The sequence below is a fragment of the Acomys minous genome (genome assembly GCF_964271855.1).
Source record: "Acomys minous genome assembly, chromosome: 11".
Lineage (NCBI taxonomy): Eukaryota > Metazoa > Chordata > Mammalia > Rodentia > Muridae > Acomys > Acomys minous.
Window position 1 is genome coordinate 103,779,560 of NC_140492.1, and position 20,019 is coordinate 103,799,578.

Sequence of the window (20,019 nt, forward strand, 5' to 3'; positions counted from 1 at the left end):
ACTGATTGGCTGCCTAGAAGTGGAAGTGAGGAGGTAGGAATGTTGCAAGTTCAGAGGCTAGGCCACTCCTTATCTTGGGCTAGCTTTAGCGCCCTGCCCCCCCCCCCCCCCAGCCAATAGCCATTTCTAGCCCATCCCTGTGTCAGAACTAACATCCTGTGACTAGTAGATAAAAGCCTTTTAGAATCTATTAATTTAGCAGACTCACTAGTTTCTGCCAACCCCAAAGCCGAGGGTGTCACCAGATAGCATCCGAGGCTTATTGAAAGCCTTCCCCTTCTGGCTGCTACTGCCTCTCTGATGTATTTTAAACCTCTCTGATTGATGACCTTCTTTGACCTATAAAGTTATAAAATGCTGTCAAACTGCTTCCACGCAGGAACATGAAGCTTACAGTGACCCGAATCTATGTTCCTTCATCACGGTCCCTCAGATATACACATCTTCTTCCACGGCCTCTTGGGAAAGCCACTGTCCCCTCCTTTCACTTCCGCTCTGGACTTCGGATGAAGTCATTTTTTCACACAGTAGACATTGCTCCCATTAATGTGCTTTGTGGTGGCGTAAATAAAAATGGCCGCATCACTGTTTGTGTCGGTGCCTTTGATGGGCTTCACTCTGGTTCTGATACGGTGGTGTTTCAGCCATGCCACCGTGCCTGTCTTCAGATGCCTAGTTCACTGTGTGAGAGGGGAGCACTACTTACTCAGTTAGGAAGCTTGGAACCCAGTGAGGATTATGATGACAAATATGTTTTTCCAGGGTGCACTGTGAGCTTGACAAGGGTCTTTCTGTTTTTCAAAAACATTTATTCCTCAAGTCAGTAATGACCATCAAGCTGCCTTTTGCTTTTTCACAAGCGAGCGTCTGTTATTTGACCAGAGTCCCTGACTTTGTATCTGCCGGCCACTAAGTGAACTGTTGGCTCTGAGGTTGTCTGGTTTGAGTGTGGCCCTGTGCTGGGGGAGCGTTTGATACCATTTCATCTTCCACATGTGACAATTCATCTGTGAAAAGAAAGGCAAGTTCTGTGTTAAGGGGTTGTTAAGTTAGAAGTTCAGTTTTAGGGTCTGGTGGCATGCTGGATCTGCCCATGGGCCCACTTTCCCCCATCTGCTGTCTCATCCTCCTCACAGACGACTTGCCACTCTCCATCCCAGGAGGAGACCGTGGTCTCTATCCAGCCTCCTCTTCCTTCTGAGGCTTGGGCCGTTGGTGGCTTCTGTAAAGCGTGGCAAAGACAATGTGGCTTGTAATTGCCTAGATGCACATCAGTCAAATGGCCACTGGACAAAGTCCCGAGTTTGTCTTTGGCGTATGGTGTTTGCTTCAGGAGTCTCAGCAGTAGCTGTATCAGATGCCACCCCACGCACGCACCTGTCTGGAGAGTAGCCCTGCTTCCGGCCGGCTCCAGTCCTACTATGGCTGCATCTGTGCTGTCTGTGTGACTTGAGCAAGAAGCCTATTAAGGTGAACATGGGGCTGCTTCAGAAAACTAAAGACAGAACTACCACGTAACCCACCTGCATCCTCCTGGGCCTGTGTGCAAAGGAGCTCAAGTCAGAACTACCCATGTGCCCGTGTGTATTGTAGCAGTGTTTGCAATAGCCAAATTAAGGGGGTCAGCCTAACACCCATCCACTGGTGAGCAGACAAGGAGACGGTGATGTGCTTGTACACGTATACACTAAATGGAGTTTTATTCAGCTATAAAATTATTGAATGGATGAAATTCTTTCCAGAAAAATGAATGGAACCGGAGATCATTATATTAAAAGCATAAATCAGACTCAGACAAATAATTCATGTTTTCTTTTTTAGGTGGAACTTAAGTCTCGTGTGCTCAGATAGACAAGAGGAGGACTCCTTAGGAGGAGGGGGATTCGCAGGAGTTGGAGAGAGGACGTGGGGGATAATGGGGTGAACGTGATCGAAGTTCATGCTATACTTGAAATTCATGATGAAGCCTGCCATGTTGTACAGTGCCCTTGATCGCCCCTCATCTAAGGCGGGGCCTTGTGCATCCGTCACACTGGTCGTGTCATTATGGAGGTCTTGTTTAGGAGCCATCTAGCTGAAGTCTTATGGGTGCACGTCCCAGTCATGTCTAAAGGACGCTCTCTAGCAACTGGAGACTTTGTCTTCTGGCTCTTATAGGCTTTCCCCCTATCTCTTTTGTGGTGTTTTCAAAACGCAGGCAAAAAGCAAAATAGAAATAAAACCCCACATGCTTTTGTAAGAATATAACAAGACAGGCTGCAGGCCGGTCCCCAATAGTCTGTATTTACTTGTGGAAGCTCCCAAAGTCTTTACTGTATACGTTCCTCTTGGCCTTCTGTTTTCTGGAGCTCTCAGCTTATGTCCTGTGAGTTCAGCTTACAGCATTGCAGGCCTCTCTGGCCACAACTCCAAACTCTTCAACACTGTTCTTCCCACAGAGAATTGAGAAGGCCTGTGTGCTATGCGGGCAGAGTGGTCACTGCAAAGGCCCCATTTCTGATAGTAATTTTCTGTTAGTTACTTTTCTCATCACTGTGACAGACTGTCTGACAGAAAGTGTAAGGAAGGTTTGTTCTTGTCACAATTCAGGAGACAGAGAAAACTTGGAGGCAGGGGAAGCTGCTTACTACTTACTGTTAACAGGAAGCAGAGACCTGACTAGGAAGGGGGCTGGGCCTGCTTTCAGCAACCCATTTCCTCCAGCAAAGCTCCACTTCCTAAAAGTCCCCCCACCCTACCCCCCAAACAGCACTGCCAGCGTGGGATCACATGTTTAAAGGCAGGAAAGAGCCTTGGCCTGCAGAGCTGACTCAGTGGGTAAGAACATTTGATGCTCTGTCTGAGGAACCAGACTTGATTTCTAGTAGCCACAGGCAGCTTTACAATCCTCTGTAAACTCTAGTTCTGTTGACTTGATGCCCTCTTTTGCCTTCCATGGGCACTTCTTGTGTATGTGTGTGTGTGTGTGCACAGGCACAACACCCATACATAAAACAAAAGCAATCTGATCCTGTGGGGGCCGTTTTCCATTCATTCCATGGTTTGTGCTTATATACCCCTCCCCCACCCCTTCCTCCTGAGTCTGCTTTAGCATATTTGGGCTATGACACCTATACCTGTCTGCCACAGTCATGCAATTCTGAAACAGGCTTAACATAGACTACAGTCTGAGGAAATGAGGATTGACACTCCTGGGAAAGACAGGTTTATCATCATTCATCTCTTACAAATTTCATTTGTTAGCAGTGGGGTGTGGCACATGAGAAAAAAAAAGGAAATATTATTAAAATAAAATCTGACATGTTCCTGCTAGGACGCTGCTCCTGTGGGCAGAGTTTCAACTTGTCTCAGAGACAGTGGCTTTGTCTGACACCTGAGGAACCTGGGAAGATATAAAAGTGAGGCTTTTTAACAAACCGTTCGGAGAACGGGATGTTTGCAGGAGGATGTTTAATGCACATATGGCCAAATGATGGGCTGAGCATTCTTCATGCCTCAGGAGACCCTCGAGGATAGCCGACAAATTCATTTTTATCAAATTTAACAGGTTTCTAAAGCCTTACCTGCTTACCAAACAAAGCCCTAATTAGAGCAATGATTGGTAACCAGCTGCCTCTGCTTTACTCCGAGCACTTGTCTGGAACAGCGAGCTCAGGAAGGTCAGTCACTGCTTCTCCGATGGATAAATAATTACCACTGCGAGACGGGCTGCTCTCCCAGAAGAGCTGGGTTCAATTCCCAGCTTACAACTGTAACTCCCAAGATCTGACACCTTCACACAGACATGCAGGCATTCAAAACACCGACCAATGCTCATAAAATAAAAATAAATAAGTTGGGCTGGAGAGATGGCTCAGAGGTTAAGAGCACTGACTGTTCTTCCGAAGGTCTTGAGTTCAATTCCCAGCAACCACATGGTGGCTTATAACCATCTATAATGTAACCTGATGCCCTCTGCTGGCCTGAAGATGTACATGTAGACCAGTATATAAATAATAAATAAATCCTTTAAAAAAGTTATAATGCTGCTACACTTTAATATAGTTCCTAATGCTGTGGTGACCCCCTAACTATAAAGTGATTTTGTCGCTACTTCATAACTGTAATTTTACTATTGTAATGAGTCATAATGTAGGTGTCTGATATGCAGGATATCTGATATGCTACTACTGAGGGGGTCACGGCCCACAGGTTGAGAACCACTGGTCTACAGGAAGAAACCCAATAAGGGCCCAGTGTTAGGCTGCTCTGCTTTCCAATAGAGTGAGAGAGAAGAAAATCCTTTCTCATCAGCAGAGGCGGGAGGAGATCTCGCTTTGGTTTCTCCTGAGTCTCCTTAGGCCTGTGTGGGCCAGCAGGCGAGCTGGGAAAGCCTTCACGTTAGGTGCTCTGGGTAGGGTGTCTTGCTCTGTCGCCTATTTTGCTTAGCATAATAATATTCAGTTGCATCTATTTTCTGGTGAATGCCATTGATTTTATCTTTCTTGACAGTTGAATAAAATCCCATTACATACACAGACCACATTTTATTTATCCGTTCATCTGTTGATAAATGTGTAGGCTGGCTTCATTTCTTAACTAGTGAACGGTGTAGCAGTAAACATGGATGTGCAGGTGCTCGTGTGGTAGGGCTTTAGCTTTCCCCAGGAGTGCTATAGCAGGTACATGGTCACTCATTCTTAGAAACCCCGTACTTATTCCACCGTGGCTGCCGCAGGTTGCCCACCCACCACCAGCATCTGAGCGGTCCCCTTCCCCCACACCTTTGCTAGCATTTGTTGTCATTATTTTCTAGATGTTAGGTATTATGCTGGAATCGCAAAGCAGTGCTTTTGTTTTTTTTTTTTTCTGATGCCTAGGGCTGTTGAAAGGTTTCCTTTTTTTAGAGTTGTGAGTTCAGTTTATTAGCCATCTAGTGATTGTAAGATTTGCTTTGTTTGGTGTCCTTGTATATCCTAGATAGTAAGGCACAGTCTGAGGTGAAGTCGGCTGAAGATTAGGCTGAAGATTAGTTCTTATCAACTCGGCATGAACGAAAGGGACCCAGGAGGAAGGAATCGTGACTGAGGAAGTGGGGCCATCCGACTGACCTGTGGGCATGCCTTGTGATTAGTGATGGTGCGGAGAGGATGCAACCCATTGTGGGTAGTGCTACCCATGGGCAGATGGGCAGCCGAGCCAGCCAGGGGAAGGCGGCCAATAAGCGGTATTCCTCCATGGTCTGTGCTGCAGTTCCTGCCTGTGACCTCCTGCCTTGACTTCCTTTAGTGATGGGCATAGCCCACACCGACGTAAACCCTTTTCTCATCAAGCTGCTCTTCAGCATTTTGCTGCAGCAACAGACAGCAAATCAGGGCAGTTGGCAGACTTTCTCTCTCTTCACTTTGGTGCTTGTTTCCTTGGCTGTGCAGAAGCATTTCAGTTTCACGTCATACCACTTGTGTGTGGCTTCTTTCACTCAATGTAGTACTTTCAGGGGTTCCCTCTTCTGATATGTGTAAGTTTGTGATTACTTTTTATTAGCAGTAATGATCTATTATATACTGCATTCTGTTTATCCATTCACCTTGTGATAGACTCAGATTTTTGTTGTTTTTTATTATAAATGATGTGGATATGTATCGTCTTTTCGTTTAGGTAAAGAGCTAGAAATGGAAGTCGTGGGCCACTGTAATTTTATGTTTTGCTATTGGAAGAACTGTCAGCCTTCATGAAAGGGTCTAATGCTGTCCTCAGCATCAGGCACCCACTGTGGGTCTTGCCACTACTGTCAACGGCTAAAGGGAGCTACTGTGTCCTAAACTATTTGTTATGCTGAAGCTTCTTCTTAACAATATTCTGAACACAATTCAGGGCTTAGGCCTCCTCCAGTCTCTGTGTGTCTGACTCATGTTAACCCTTGAAGCGCTTGCTCTGCCCCCCTACTCTGAGACTCAGTGTAATCCTGGTCTAGACATAATCAATTTAGTTACCCCCCTCCGCCTGAGTGCCAGCGCGTGTCCCCCCCCCCCCCCACCAAGTTTTTGGATTCTGTCATCACCTTTATTTCGGGCTATGTTTTTACACACTCCTTAGCCTTCTTCATTTCATGTTGACAGATTCATTTCAGGAAGATGAAGTGTCACACCCACATCTGTCTATAAACCAGTACAGCTGTTGAAGGAGGAGGGCTTCCAAATATACACCGCCACTCAGTCCTCTTTTTGGTTTATTGATGTATTTGACAGGAAACAAAGTGTTTATCTTTATGATGTGTAGCACAGCATGTTGATACATTGTGAAGTGATTACAACAATGACAACACATGGCCACATCCATCATTTCACAGGATCACCTGTTTGATGCCATGTAACTGTGGTTGTTGTGCAGGACATTAGATCTGCAGAACATGTTCATATTTTGAAACGGAACCAATGTTTGTTTAACCATTTAGCTATCACCTCCCTCTTCAGCCTGTCCCCTCTGACAGCCACCATCATAGTCTTGGCTTTTCTAGGTTCAGCCCTTATAGTTAGACTACACGGTGCTGTCTTCCTGCCTGGCTCCATCCACTTATATGGCATATGGGGAATACTTTGTGCTGGTTTCCCCTCATTACTCTTCTGTTGGCGAGTGCAGATTAGTGCCTTGGCTGTTGGGAACGGTGCTACCATGAACGTGGAAGTGCGGAAGTATCTTCAAGACACCGGCTTCATTTCCTAGCATGTACGTCCGGAAGTGGGGCTGCTAGATCAGAGCGTAATTCTGGTTTTTGGTTTTTGAAGACCCTCCATCCTGTTCTCCATGGTGTCGGCATGGACTTTCCTCCCTGTCTTTGTCGAGTGCCTCTTTTCCTAGATCTCCACTGACATTTAAAAAAATTAATTAATTAATTCACTTTACATTCCAGTCATAGCCCTTCCTCTCCTCTCGGTTGCCCCCTTCCTTGCTCTTCCCTGTGTCTCCCCTCCCCTGCCTCTCTGAAAAGGGGAGCTTTCCTCCACCTACCCACCCCAGCACATCAAGTCGCATCAGGACTGAGTGTATCCTCTACCCAGGGGCCTGGCAAGGCATCTTCTCCAGAAGGAAGTGATTGAAAAGCAGGCAAGAGAGTCTGTCAGAGACAGCCCCACTCCCCTTACTAGGGGACTCACATGAACACCAAGCTGCCCATCTGGGACCTCTGTGTAGGGAGCCTGGCTCCAGTCCATTCGTGGTCCTTGGATGGGGTGTCAGTCCCGTAAGCCCCCTGAGCCCAGGTTACTTGGCTCTGTTGATAGGACTCCTGTTCCCTCCCCGTCCTTCTGTCCTTCCTCCTCCTCCACAAGGCTCCAATTGCTCTGTCCAGTGATTGGCTGTGAGTCTCAGCATCTGTTTCGATCCGTTGCTGTGTGGAGCTTCTCAGAGACAGCTATGCCGGGCTCCACTCTGTGGCTATAGCAGAGTATATTTTTTAAAAATTATTTTTATCAATAGCTATTTTAACAAGTGTTATGGTTTTGACTTGTTAAAAGTCAAACACTTTTGCCCGTTCACTTCCCTGATGATCAGTGATGCTGAGAATGTTTTCATGCATTGTTGGCCATTTGTATTTTGGGTGTTAGGAAATAACTGTTATGATTCTTTTTTTTTTTTTTAAGATTTTATTTATTTATTGCATGTATGACTGTCTATCTGCATGTAGCCTACATGAGAAAAGAGGGCATCAGATTCCAGTACAGTTGGTTGTGAATTGAACTCAGGACCTCTGGAAGAGAAGTCAGTTTTCTTATCTGCTGAGCCATCTCTCCAGCCTCCTATTCTGGTTCTTTGTTGATGTTAAGAAGTCTGGTTACTAACGACATACTAGCATTTTCTTGCTCTTGAGTTATTTGAGTGCTTTATATCAGAATACTTCTAAATTTTGAAAGATGATGAACATTGGTAGTTAGGAGATAAGAAAGGATTCTGAGGCCAGGTGTGGTGGCACACTCCTGTAATCCCTGCACTCTGGAGGCAGAGGCAGGTGGATCTCTGAGTTTGAAGCCGGCCTGGTCTACAAATGAGTCCAAGATACCCAAGACTACACAGAGAAACCCTGTCTCTGGGGAATAAAAAAGGATAAAAAGATGGTTTCAGATTGGGGTTATTTTAGAAAAACTCAGTAAACTTGGAAATATATATGTTTTATTTGAAAGAAACTTAAAATGTGTTTCAAATATAGAAAGCAAGATAGTACCACAAAAGAGGAAGGCCCGAGAGCCAGGTCCATGCGTGTGAGCAATGCCAACAGTCCTTCCAGAAGGTCAGGCACAGCCCTCAGGGTAACCACAGTCCTTGTGGACTAGCTTTGTAGACCAGGCTGGCCTTGAACTCACAGAGATCCACCTGCCTCTGCCTCCTGTGTGCTGGGATTACAGGCACACACCACTGCACTGCTGCGCCCAGCTAGATCAGTAACATTTTTGGTTAAGAAAAGTAACAAAATTATTTTTTGAAGTTGGAAAACAGTTTGTCATTTCTACTCGTATACTGAAGGGAGTGTCTTTTCTGTGCCTCTCATTATGACTGTTGCATTGTTCTCTGTCATTTTAGATCATAAACTAAGAGTGAGAAGCTGAGTGATAGATGCCATATGTCTATTTGTGAGATTTTGTTTGAAGAGTAGCAATAAGTATAAATAAACTCTCAGCCATGAGTTTTCCTTTCAGGATTTTTCCTCATCTGCTCAGCAGTGTGTATTGAATGTCAGATTGTTGTTTAATTGGCCTTCATAGTGGAACTTTTAAACCAGATCATTGACTTTCCTTAATCAGAAGAAAAAATAATATATGTATATTTATATTATATATATTTGTATTGTGTATAAAAATAATATATGTATATGTATAATATATGTATATATATTGTGTGTGTGAAGAATAATCTTAAATTTGAATTCTACACCAGTGTATGAAAATTAAACTTATTTTGCATCAATATACAAAATTCTATACCAGTGAATTAAAAATAACCTGTGAGTAACAATTAAGGCATTAAGTTGAGGAGTAGATTCAATAATCTACTTTTTGTCCTATTATCTCTATATATTTCTATATTCTCCCTTTTTTTTTTCAACCCCTATCTCCAAACTTAAGAAAGAAAGATAAATGAAAAGAGAGACATCCCTGAGTCCAACCTTGTTTTCTTTCTGACTAAGACCAATAATAATTTATTACCAACTCCCATCGAAAATAAACATATATAGCCCAAGAAAGCAACGAAAACCCTACACAACCCCTATAAGGGAAATAGGGTGTCATTCTCTTAAGGTTTCTTCTGGCTGATTTGGGACAAATAATACCTTTGTAGGGTCCCAAATAAAATTTGAGGAAATAGTTAGACAAGCTATGAATAGCATTTGTGGTCCAGTTTCTAAATGTTGAGAAATTCCAGGCTTAATTAATGTCCTGGGTGGGATGGTCCGACAACTATCAATTTGAGTAGAAAATATATGAATTAATGGACTACTTAGAAGCAAGTAAATAAAACACTCCTTTGTGAATCTTAGAAGTATAGTCTTGTGTCTCAAAGCACATGTTGCAGATGTAGTTAGATGGCACTCGGGAAGGTGGAGCATGCACCAGTACAGCACCCTGCAGAGCATAAGAACACACTGAACTCACGATTGTGTCTGTATCCTAAGGTGCTAGATAAATGTGACTAGAAAATGTGATGGGGGCCACAGCTGCATCTGATACTTTATTATTTATTTTGAAATAAAAGTGTTTGAACATAATATGCAATGAGCTGATAGCACCAAGTGAGTTTCAAGTAATGAGGAAAAGATTGAATAAATTGCTGTACTTAACATACTGTGATATATTTTCCACCATTGAAAAGAATGTTATAGACAAGTCATTATATATGGAAAGATTAAAAAAAAAAATCCTACATTGGAAAGCAAGATGGGTTATAGAGTCCTCCCATCTGCTTATACTACAGTGAAGACTGGATTGTGTAAGTCTGTGGTATGTGTTTATGTCAGATAAACAGTAAAGACTGCGCAACAGTCTGTCTGGGCTGTCGGGTGAGAGTGGCCGTCCAGTGATGGGAGGAAGGAGGAAGACAAGCAGGGAGTCAGGGAAAATGGCAAATGTACTATGCAGCGTAGAGGATGGGAGTTTGTTTATTTATGAAAACTTTTCCCCCCTGAAACAAGGTTTCTTTGTATAACCACCCTGGCTGTCCTGGAACTTGTTTTGTAGACCAGGCTGGTCTTGAACTCGCAGAGATCTACCTGCCTCTGCCTCCTGAGTAGTAGTATTAAAGGCATGCACTACGATGCCCAGCTTATTTATGAAACTTTTCTTCATATTTTTAAAGGTTACATAGTACTCTATTTAAGAGCAAGAAGTGACCTAAGGGGAATTGACTGTATAGTTCACCAGGGGCTGTGGTGAAACTGACTTTGTACAAAGTCAGCCAGGCAGGACATCCTCCTCAAAAGATGAGACACTCAATGCTTTATTTGCTATAATTTCTAAGCAACTCATGTGATCAAATTAAAATGCTTTAGAATTTTTCCCTTAATATAGTTCAGTTGCTTCTAATTCCAATAAGTTCTTTTTGATAATCAATATGAAGTTGTCAGTAGTGTGCTAGGTGCTGTAAAATGTAAAAAAGTAACGGTTGAGACACCTTACGAAATGGGAACTCTCCCCTGGGGAGGTTAGAGCCTTAGTCTCACCCTGTTCTCAGTGTGCGCGGAAGACAATAAAGTAGTCTCCCTTTTGTTGTTGTTGTTCAAGACTAATGCCTTAACATAGCAATTCAAGATAATGAGTAATCTTGTGAAATTTCAAATTTTTTTTTCTTTTCAGTGTGCGGGATGACAGAATTCGAGTAGAAAGGATGAGTAACACTTACTTTGAATACAGCCATGCTTTCCAGACAGTTACAGAGTTTTATGCCAGAGACGTAGCTGACTGCAAGGGTGAGTATTTCATAGTCATGTTAGCCGTGTGTCTTCAATTGCACTGATACCGGATGTGGGTAAAGGCCCCTTTCAGTTTAGTGAAAGGTAGGAAAAAAATAGAAATATGTGGGAGCATCCAGAGGGACAACTCCTGATGTGGCCTGTGGAGCACACCACTGCAACTCCTGATGTGGCCTGTGGAGCACCCACCACTGCAACTCCTGATGTGGCCTGTGGAGCACACCACTGCAACTCCTGATGTGGCCTGTGGAGCACACCACTGCAACTCCTGATGTGGCCTGTGGAGCACACCACTGCAACTCCTGATGTGGCCTGTGGAGCACACCACTGCAACTCCTGATGTGGCCTGTGGAGCACACCACTGCAACTCCTGATGTGGCCTGTGGAGCACACCACTGCAACTCCTGATGTGGGTCAGTGGAGAACACTGCAACTCCTGATGTGGCCTGTGGAGCACACCACTGCAACTCGCCCTGTTTGTCACACGTCTCTTCACCCAGCACTGGGAAGCTTGAGGCAGGAAGTTTCCTAGTGTTAGCCCAGCCTGGTTCAGTGAGCAAACCTGTCCCAGCAGAAAAGAACAAAACAAAACAGCCACAAGAAAACCACCGAATAGCGTGAGAACAGCACTGTGGTGTCTCCCCTTTCTGCTGGCTCACACCAGTGCCTTTTAATGAAGGTGTAGTTGACCACCTCCTCTTCATCTTTAAAGATAGCTCATGTCATCGCTAATAGAATGTGTGACAAATATTGTGGTAAAATCTAGCATTTTAGAAGGCTGGAGAGCAGACTTGTATGTGTGGTGAGCATTTCGTGTTTAATTCACAGTTGCTGTCACATAGTAGGGCAGAATTTTGTACACACTTGTTCCCATCAGTCTAAGTTGTGTCAGCATCACTAACGAGGCTGGCAAGGTGAAAAGGCACTTCCTGTTCTCTCAGGACAAAGTTGTCCTCTCTCTACCCTTATCATACCCTATGGGGAGGAAATCTGTCTGTCCATGCCACACGCTGGAAAGCACTTGCCGCCAGCCCTTTCCCCAGCGTCTGCTTAAGCCTCACTATCTTGCCATGCTGTCACCTCTGCATCATTGTTTGGTTTCATACGCCTTTAAATCAAATTTAATGCAGGTCTGAGACTGTGTCCCACTTCTGAAAGCAGCATGAGCTAGCATCAAGGGTTTGTCTTCCATTCAGTTAAACACATTGTAAAACACCACAATCCTTTCTGGGCCTCAGATTGACTGAAAGGTTGTGGGGTGGAAAGCAGCCTGCTCACAAGATGCGTGTGCCCTCCTAGTGTGAGCTGTGGTCACAGCAGCCTTTAAGGAAGTCCATGGCGTCACTGGAGCTTATGTTTTCTCTCCCCAGGTGACAGCTTGTGTGTGAGGGACACAGGCTCATCTGCGGGTATGCGTTGCCCTGGTTTAGAAGTTCAGTGTCCTTCAGGGATCTTGTGGCGGAGTCTCTGAAGGAACATGCCAGGTTGTAAGAGTCAGCACACTCAGGGAGGGTCAGCACTCTGGCTTTGAGCGTGCTTTTTCTAAACCAGATGTAACTCACTGACTTGAAGGGATTCTCACTGGAGATGGTGCTGTCTTCTAACACTCTGCCTTTACTGTTTCCAGGGAAACAGAACTAGAAGGTTAAGGCAAGTTTTCAGTTGGAGAAGGGCTGTTCTTTAGTTTTTACAGCCTAGGTCAGTGGTTCTCAACCTTCCTAACACTGTGACCGTTTAATATAGTTCCTCATGTTGTGGTGACCCCCAATCACACATTTTTTTGTTGCTACCTCATAACTGTAATTTTGCTGCTGTTATAAATCATAATGTAAATATCTATGTTTTCTGATGGTCTTAGGCGACCTCTGTGAAAAGATCGTTCAACCCTCAAAGGGGTCATGACCCACAGGTTGAGAACTACTGCCTTAGGTTTGTGAACAGCTTTAGTTAAGTGATAAAGCATTACATTACCGATGTACAAAGCGCATTTTGTAATACTTTCTAATTTCTGTTTAAAAAAAAAGTAAAAAAGTTATGTATAAAGAAAAATGAAGAGGTTTCTGCCCTTGTCTCGATGCTAGCACAGGGTGATTGCTGACAGTTGGGTATCATCCTTAAGGACTGTCATATATATCAGTGTGTGCCCATGGAACATTCATAGTGTGTTAGGTGGAACAAACACTAAGCAGAAAGTAAGGCAGAGAGGAGAGTTAACGTGGGAAAGCCTTGCTGGGGTGACATGTGGCCAGAGAAGAAGGAATTGGGAGGGAAACCCAGCCAGACACGCAGGGCGATGGTATTTCCCAAGGCAGTGTGAGTGCAAAGCTCACAGGGCACAACACTGGGTTGGGTAAGGGGTATCAGGAGTCCACACATTGGACAGGGTGACTGAGGGGGGGAAGATGAGAGATAGGCATATCATCAGAAGACATGGAAGATAGCTGCTGTGGGGGTGTCGGAGGGCCCTGAGTGAAGGTGTCTAATGATCTCATAGCCATGGTAAAAAGAATTCTGTGGCTGTGCTAAGAATGCCCGAGAGGTGCAGGGTAGAGCGGGTGACTGGGTGGGATGTTGCTCTGATATTTTCCTGAGGAGGAAGGAACGAGGGCAGCTGCAGACTTCTCTGCCCAAGCCTGTAGCCGTGTGCTGTGGGCAGCCTTTGTGTTAGCTGAGACAGCTATCAGTCACTCTTACAAAGTACGCGTATCACAAACAATTTGGATGTACCAAAATTTATTTCATCATTGCCCTGTGGGTGTTTATTTAGGTTGATTGTAAGTTTTTTCACTATTAATATTTGTGAATCCACCTTCTTGCATATACATCCTTGACATATAGTTTAGAGGATTTATAGTGGAAGTATGAACATTTTTCTGATTTAAAAAATGTTATTTTTCAAAAAGTGATCCAGCCTTTCAAGAAATGTCTTTTTCCTCTTGCCGTAAGTTTTTTTTTTTTTTTTAAATCATAGTTTGGTTCCCAAATTCAAGGTTGGTATGTATGATAAATTGTTTTTATAGATGAATTTTGCTTAAATGTATTTTTATTAATAGTAATAATATTGAGAGTACATATCCTGTTTTTAGGCTCTCAGAATTTCTCTGGCATCATTAACTTGGAGAAGCCTGTAGTCTGTTCCTTGGCCGCCATAATAAGGTACCTCAAGGAATTTAACCTGGAAAAGATACTGTCCAAACCAGAGTAAGTAATGTCTCAAAAGCTTAAAATCCAATCAAAACAAAACAAAACAAAAAACCCACAAAAATCAGAAAACAAAACACTAGAGGAGAATTGTAGTCAAGATATTTTATAGGACACATTTGGTAGCTGCCTTGGTTGTTGTTCTATTGCTGTGCATTTAATTGGGGGTTTTTATACAGTTTCTTAGGATTTGCACAATGTCATGGCAGGAACATGACAGGACACAGGCAGGCACCGTGCTGGAGAGGGAGCTGACCGCTTTGCTTCCTGACCCATGGGCAGAGAGAGACACTGGGGTCTCCGGTGGGCTTTTCAAACCTCAGAGCCTCCACCCTAGTGACACACTTCCGTCAACAAGGGCACACCTCTCATCCTTCTAATCCTCGGAGTTCTGCTCCCTGGTGACCGAGTATGTGAGCATATGAGGCCATGTTCATTAAAACCATCACAGTAGCATTGTATTCACTAGGGTACAAAAGTGAATTGTGTGGTGTTGTTGCTGGAATAATAATTACGATTAAACTGCCACCTTGTTCTTATTTTAGATACACAATACATTATTCTCACTATAAGACTTAGATTAAGAACTAATATTACAAAGGATGCATAACTGTTTTGTCACAGTAATATAAAACTGTCCAACACAGTAACGGCAGAATTAAATAGATTACTAAATTATGGAATTCTGGAGGAAAATTGGCTTTTTTATTGTTGGAAATGTATTTGTTTCCATTTTTGATAGCTCTTACTAAGATTTGCTTGGCTAGAATACAAATGAATGTAACAACAAGCAAAGTCTAAATTCTGAATCCTATAAAGATTGTTGAAAAGAATGGAAGAGCACCCAGATACAGTGGAAAAGCACCTCAGGTTTACTGACCGCAAGACAGTACCACGGAGACCAGCTCCCAGTGACCTATAAACTCACTGCAGTCGGGGTCAAAGTCCATGCTCCCTGAAGACTCTCCACGCCGATTTCCTTGTGGCTGTAGACGTTTGCACTCCCACAAGCAGTGGAGGAGGACTTCTCCCCATCTTCGCCAGCATTTGTTGTCACTTGTTTTCTCAATCCCAGGCATTCTGAATGGGGTATGATGAAATCTCAAAGTAGTTTTAATTTACATTGTCCTGATTGCTAAGCATGTTGAACACTTTAAAAGGCATTTCCTTCTCTCTCTCTCTCTCTCTCTCTCTCTCTCTCTCTCTCTCTCTCTCTTTCTCTCTCTCTGACACAGGGTTTCTCTGTGTAGCCTTGGCTGTCCTAGAACTCTCTCTGTAGACCAGGCTGGACTCAAACTCAGAGATCCACCTGCCCCTGCCTCCCAAATGCTGGGACAAAAGGTATGGGGCTAAAAGGTATTTTTTAACCCTCTTCTTTTCTTCTTCTTTTGAGAATGCTGTTTCCATCTAACCTTTGCCCCTTTTTGATTGAGATGTCTGTCTTCTCGATTCTTTGATTTTGAGTTCTTGGTGCGTTCTGGTTAGCGATCCTGTATGTGCTGTGCAGCTGGCAGTGGTTTTCCCTCTGTGGGCTTGCTCAGTGAACCTGGTGGGGCTCTCCGTAGCTGGACATCTGCCTTTATTCTCCTCTTTGATAGGTTTATTGGTGGCATCACAAGGTGTTAGAATTAGTTGTTTGCTTAATTCTGAATCAAGTAGGAATGCATACACAATAAACAGGTTTTATTCTACCATGCAACTTAAAATCCATAAATTATTCATTCCCCCAAAGCTCGATAAATGATGAATCAATTCATTCTAAAAACCACAGGCATGTTCTGTTCTTTCACATGTTATATGTGGAGGGTTTTGATTTTCATTTCTATTTTAAAGTAGTATTTGAATAGGTTCTCTGTAGTGGGTTGATGGTTCAGGGAAAGTATGTGTATTTTTTAGAAAATACTCTTTAGAAAGATGGGCTTCTCTGTGTCTCTGTCTCTGTCTCTGTCTCTGTCTCTGTCTCTGTCTCTGTCTCTGTCTCTCTCTCTCTCTCTCTCTCTCTTTCTCTCTCTCACTGTCTCTGTCTAATCCAGAAAGTAGAGTGGGAATAATGAAGCCCCTCACATTTCCTTGGCAAGTTTTATCAAGATTATTTCTCCCCTCATAACACTTGAGAACAGTGAACACCTTTTCACATACAGAGAACAGTATTTTTTGTTGCTGAAATATTAATGACGTCTTCTCCCACATGTCTCAATAGGATTCCTGTCCAGATTTTCACAGCAGGAGCTCTGCCCAGGCATTGCTTATGAGGTTCATATTGAAGTATACAAACTTTGGCGTCCTCCATGAGTATAAATAATAAATAATTCAGAACTACTTCAATATTTTAGACCAGGGATCATATACTATATACCGTTAGTACCCGAGGATGCCAGCAGATAGAATCTTCAATTCAAAATGTATAGAATTCCCCACGGAGACAGGCAGTGGCAAGAAGGAAATTTCTTTTGTATTTGGAAGGAAGATTCCAAGCCCCACTCCCAAGTTCTTACCAGGCCTACATTCGGGAAGCTCCCAGAGCAATGCTACTTAATATTTACATCCTTTAGGAGACAGTCTACTTGAGGACTGTCCACTGGTTTTGTTATTTAAAAATAAATATCTTATTTAAGTCGGTAGAGATGTCAGATTCAAAAAACACCTCTTTATTGCATTCAATTTGAAATTTAGATTTCTTGTTCAGTTAAGATATAAAGAAAAACAGTGACAAAGAGCCCATGGCCAACCAACCAACCACAATTGTACTTTTGCTTAACGCAAGGAGCCCAAGACTTTGCTCTGTGAAGGTCTAGTATTGTGACACAGGCAATTTGGTGATTCACCTACTGGTTTCTTTTTTCATATTGTTGGCATTGAAATCCTCCAGACCCCCTTCCTCATCCCGTGTTCAAGGTAGTATATTGGTCCAGACCAAAGTCTGCCACATTCTTAGATACTTCTTGGCAAGTAGGCACCTAGAAAGCGCTACAAGCTATCAATTCTTTACATTAAAAAAAAATTCTGGCAACACTTTACTTAAGTGGTTATTTTGTATGTCAGATGGTAGGAGCAGCATTTCACTGTTAGTGTCTGGATAGCTGGCAGACCATGTTGTTTTTAAACAAAATCCCAAATGTTCAATTTTACTAATAAAGGCTCAGGAACCAGATGCTGGGGTGAAAGCCTGGGAGCTCAGAGAGGCAGAGAAAGCATCTAGCTAACCTTCCTACTCAGCTGACATCCCAGAAGGAAAAAGCCCTTTCTCCTCATTTCTCTTAAAAAACACTTTACACTGGATGTGCTTCCTTTCTACTTTCTGTGTGTCTTACTATCTGTTGTCCTGACTTCCTCTCATTCTCCATGGTTTTTTCCTGTGTTTATTCTCTGTCAACTGGTTGCTTGTTCACCTCTTGACCTAAGGTTAACTTTATTTAATCTTGTTTATGGAAACTTCTTGGATTAAAGGTGTGTGCTATGGCTGGGCCACACCACAGCTACCTGTTTACAAGAAACAGAAAGTTCTTGGATTAAAGGCATGTGCTAGGGCTGAGCCACACCACAACAAGAATGAGTTTTTCCAGTTCACAATCTCAGGGTTCACAATATGATCACATATTCTGCAGCAAGACCAGAGGATACTTCTAGATGCATAAGCCTCAAAGATCATCTCTAGGGGTATAGACTCTAGCCTCATGAGATTATTATGTTTATTACTATTATTATATTACAGTTACTATTTTACCATGTTATTAATTATGTAGGATTAGTATTATTACTCCTCATGTGCAACTGAGGAATATTTTTGAATCATCTATACATTTTCTTTCAACTTTTTCCCATCAGTATAGAATTATTTGTTGCACTTTGTGTTGAAGCTACCTGAGATGCTGCATTATGGCTTCTTTCATTGTCTTTCTTATGCCAGCTACATAACCTTATATTCAGATTATCAATCTCTTCCTCATTAGTGCGGTGGTATTGACAGGCAAGGCTCTCAGGAGGTGATGATGCCATTTATTGCCTTTGTAAAAGGCTCCTGGACCCACTGACAGTTCTATCTGAGGAACAGGCCCGTGCAGACTCTAGATTTGTTGGATCCTTGATCTTTAAGTTCCAGGTCCCAGAACAGTAAATTTCTCTTGTGTATGGGTTGCCCAGCCTAAGGTGTTTTGTTATAGCAGCTCATATGACTAAGGTGATAGCTAAGTACCTGTTTTGGGTCTGTGTCTGATTCAGGTCCCACATGTTAACTGGCCATTGTTAGAACACTATGTTAGTTCAGCCTGTCAGGAACAGGAAGCATCAAAGCTCTGTTTCTAAACAAATGAGTAGCTGGTTAAATACAACTCAGAATCCAGGCTGCCAGCCCTTCTGACGTGGATCCTTGACCGTGAACTTGGGTGAATACCAGTTAGCTATACAGTCAGACACTGCCTACTTGACTCTTCCTGTGAATGAGATTTTTGTTTGTTTGTTTTTGAGACAGGGTTTCTCTGTGTAGCCGTGGCTGACCTAGACGCACTTTGTAGACCAGGCTGGCCTCGAACTCACAGTCATCAGCCTGCCTCTGCGAGTGCTGGGATTAGAGGCGTGGACCACCACCACTCCTGGCTGTGAATGAGGTTTTATACTTTATAACTGTGCTTGGGTGCTTAACATACATTTTTTTTGGGACGTTCTGACTCAAGGAAAACAAACCTGAAACCGGTTTCCTTTAGGGAGGTGTTGTGCATTCGTTAAGCGTCTGTGGTCTGCTGCACAGCTTGGGTGTGAGAAGATGAGTGGGGATTAAATTGCTAATCCTTGCCGTCACGGAGCTTAGATCCATTAAGGGAAATGCACTTGCAATCCAAGTTATTGTATCTTAAGAAAATAACAGCTATGAGGAGGAGGAAAGGCTGCACGCATGTGCTGTCAGTTTTGCGGTTGTCACCCTCTAGTCACCAACGAATTAATCATCCTTTGAAAGTCAAAGGAAGCCTATCATAGGAAAATGGCTCCTAGTTGCTTTTCTTTTCTAGGCTCTTGGCTTTGCCTGGGAGAGTCTTCTGGAAACAAGGAGCTCTACTACCTTGGGCTCTAGTTTGACGTTCTCTGGGTGGCTGGGTGTATGATTGTTTCTATACATGGTCTGGGAAACTGGAGTTTGACGTAGCTCTCCTCACCCCTCAGTGCTGGGGGATGTGGCGGGAACCCAAACTTCTATGTAGTTTAATAGCCCAGCATTTGAGTCCAGGTTGGGCTATATAGTGAGATTGATAAAACAAACAAACAAGGCAGGCAAATCACCAATTCTATCTAATGCTGTTGGATTAGCTGATATGGGAAATTAGTAATGTGTTGATAAATACTTCTTTATGTGAATGAGAATTGTACATGTGTTTTAAAATCAACTCTCAGGGATAACTTAAAATTATTAGATTTCTCTGGGAGTTGCAGGAACATAAGGAGTGTATGAATCCATTACCACTGTTTAAAGAAGTCACTTTTGCTGCTTTCTGTTTTACACTCACTGAACATTGGCCATGTTAACGTGTTTCATTAATTAAGGAGTTGGAATGTTGGGTAAAAGATTTTAAAGTTATTGCCAAGATGACCCCATGCTAGAGAATCTGGGAGGACTTCCGTATGCTGACAGATTTTCATAGCTAGTTCCTTAATTTTGCTTGAAGATACCACCATGTCATCTGCCCATGGCAAGAGTCTATTTGGTTCTGTTCTTGGAGATGTGAATGAACGTGAAACACAGACCCCTTTCCTTTCTCTTCTGTGTTCTTGCCTTTGGTGCCACAGCAGCGGCAGCAAAGGAGGACCCAGTCCTGCGGCTTCTTATTTCTTTTTGGCTGATTTCCTATCAAAATGCTAATTTTTGTCATAGTATTCCTGGTTTGTTTCTAGTC

At 43.2% G+C, this 20,019-nt stretch overlaps 1 protein-coding gene across 5 annotated transcripts in view; it reads left to right on the forward strand.

Annotated features, from left to right (window-relative positions):
• The window catches only part of MSH3 (mutS homolog 3), a 122,847-nt gene that overhangs the window by 27,496 nt on the left and 75,332 nt on the right, over window positions 1–20,019 (forward strand). For 3 of the 5 annotated variants that reach the window (XM_084802047.1, XM_084802048.1, XM_084802051.1), the window contains exons 9-11: window positions 1,822–1,920; window positions 10,821–10,933; window positions 14,023–14,137. In XM_084802047.1, coding sequence (XP_084658173.1) covers window positions 1,822–1,920; window positions 10,821–10,933; window positions 14,023–14,137 — 327 coding nt within the window. The remainder of the gene's footprint in view (window positions 1–1,821; window positions 1,921–10,820; window positions 10,934–14,022; window positions 14,138–20,019) is intronic. The other 2 variants (XM_084802049.1, XM_084802050.1) reach the window with 1 other exon arrangement.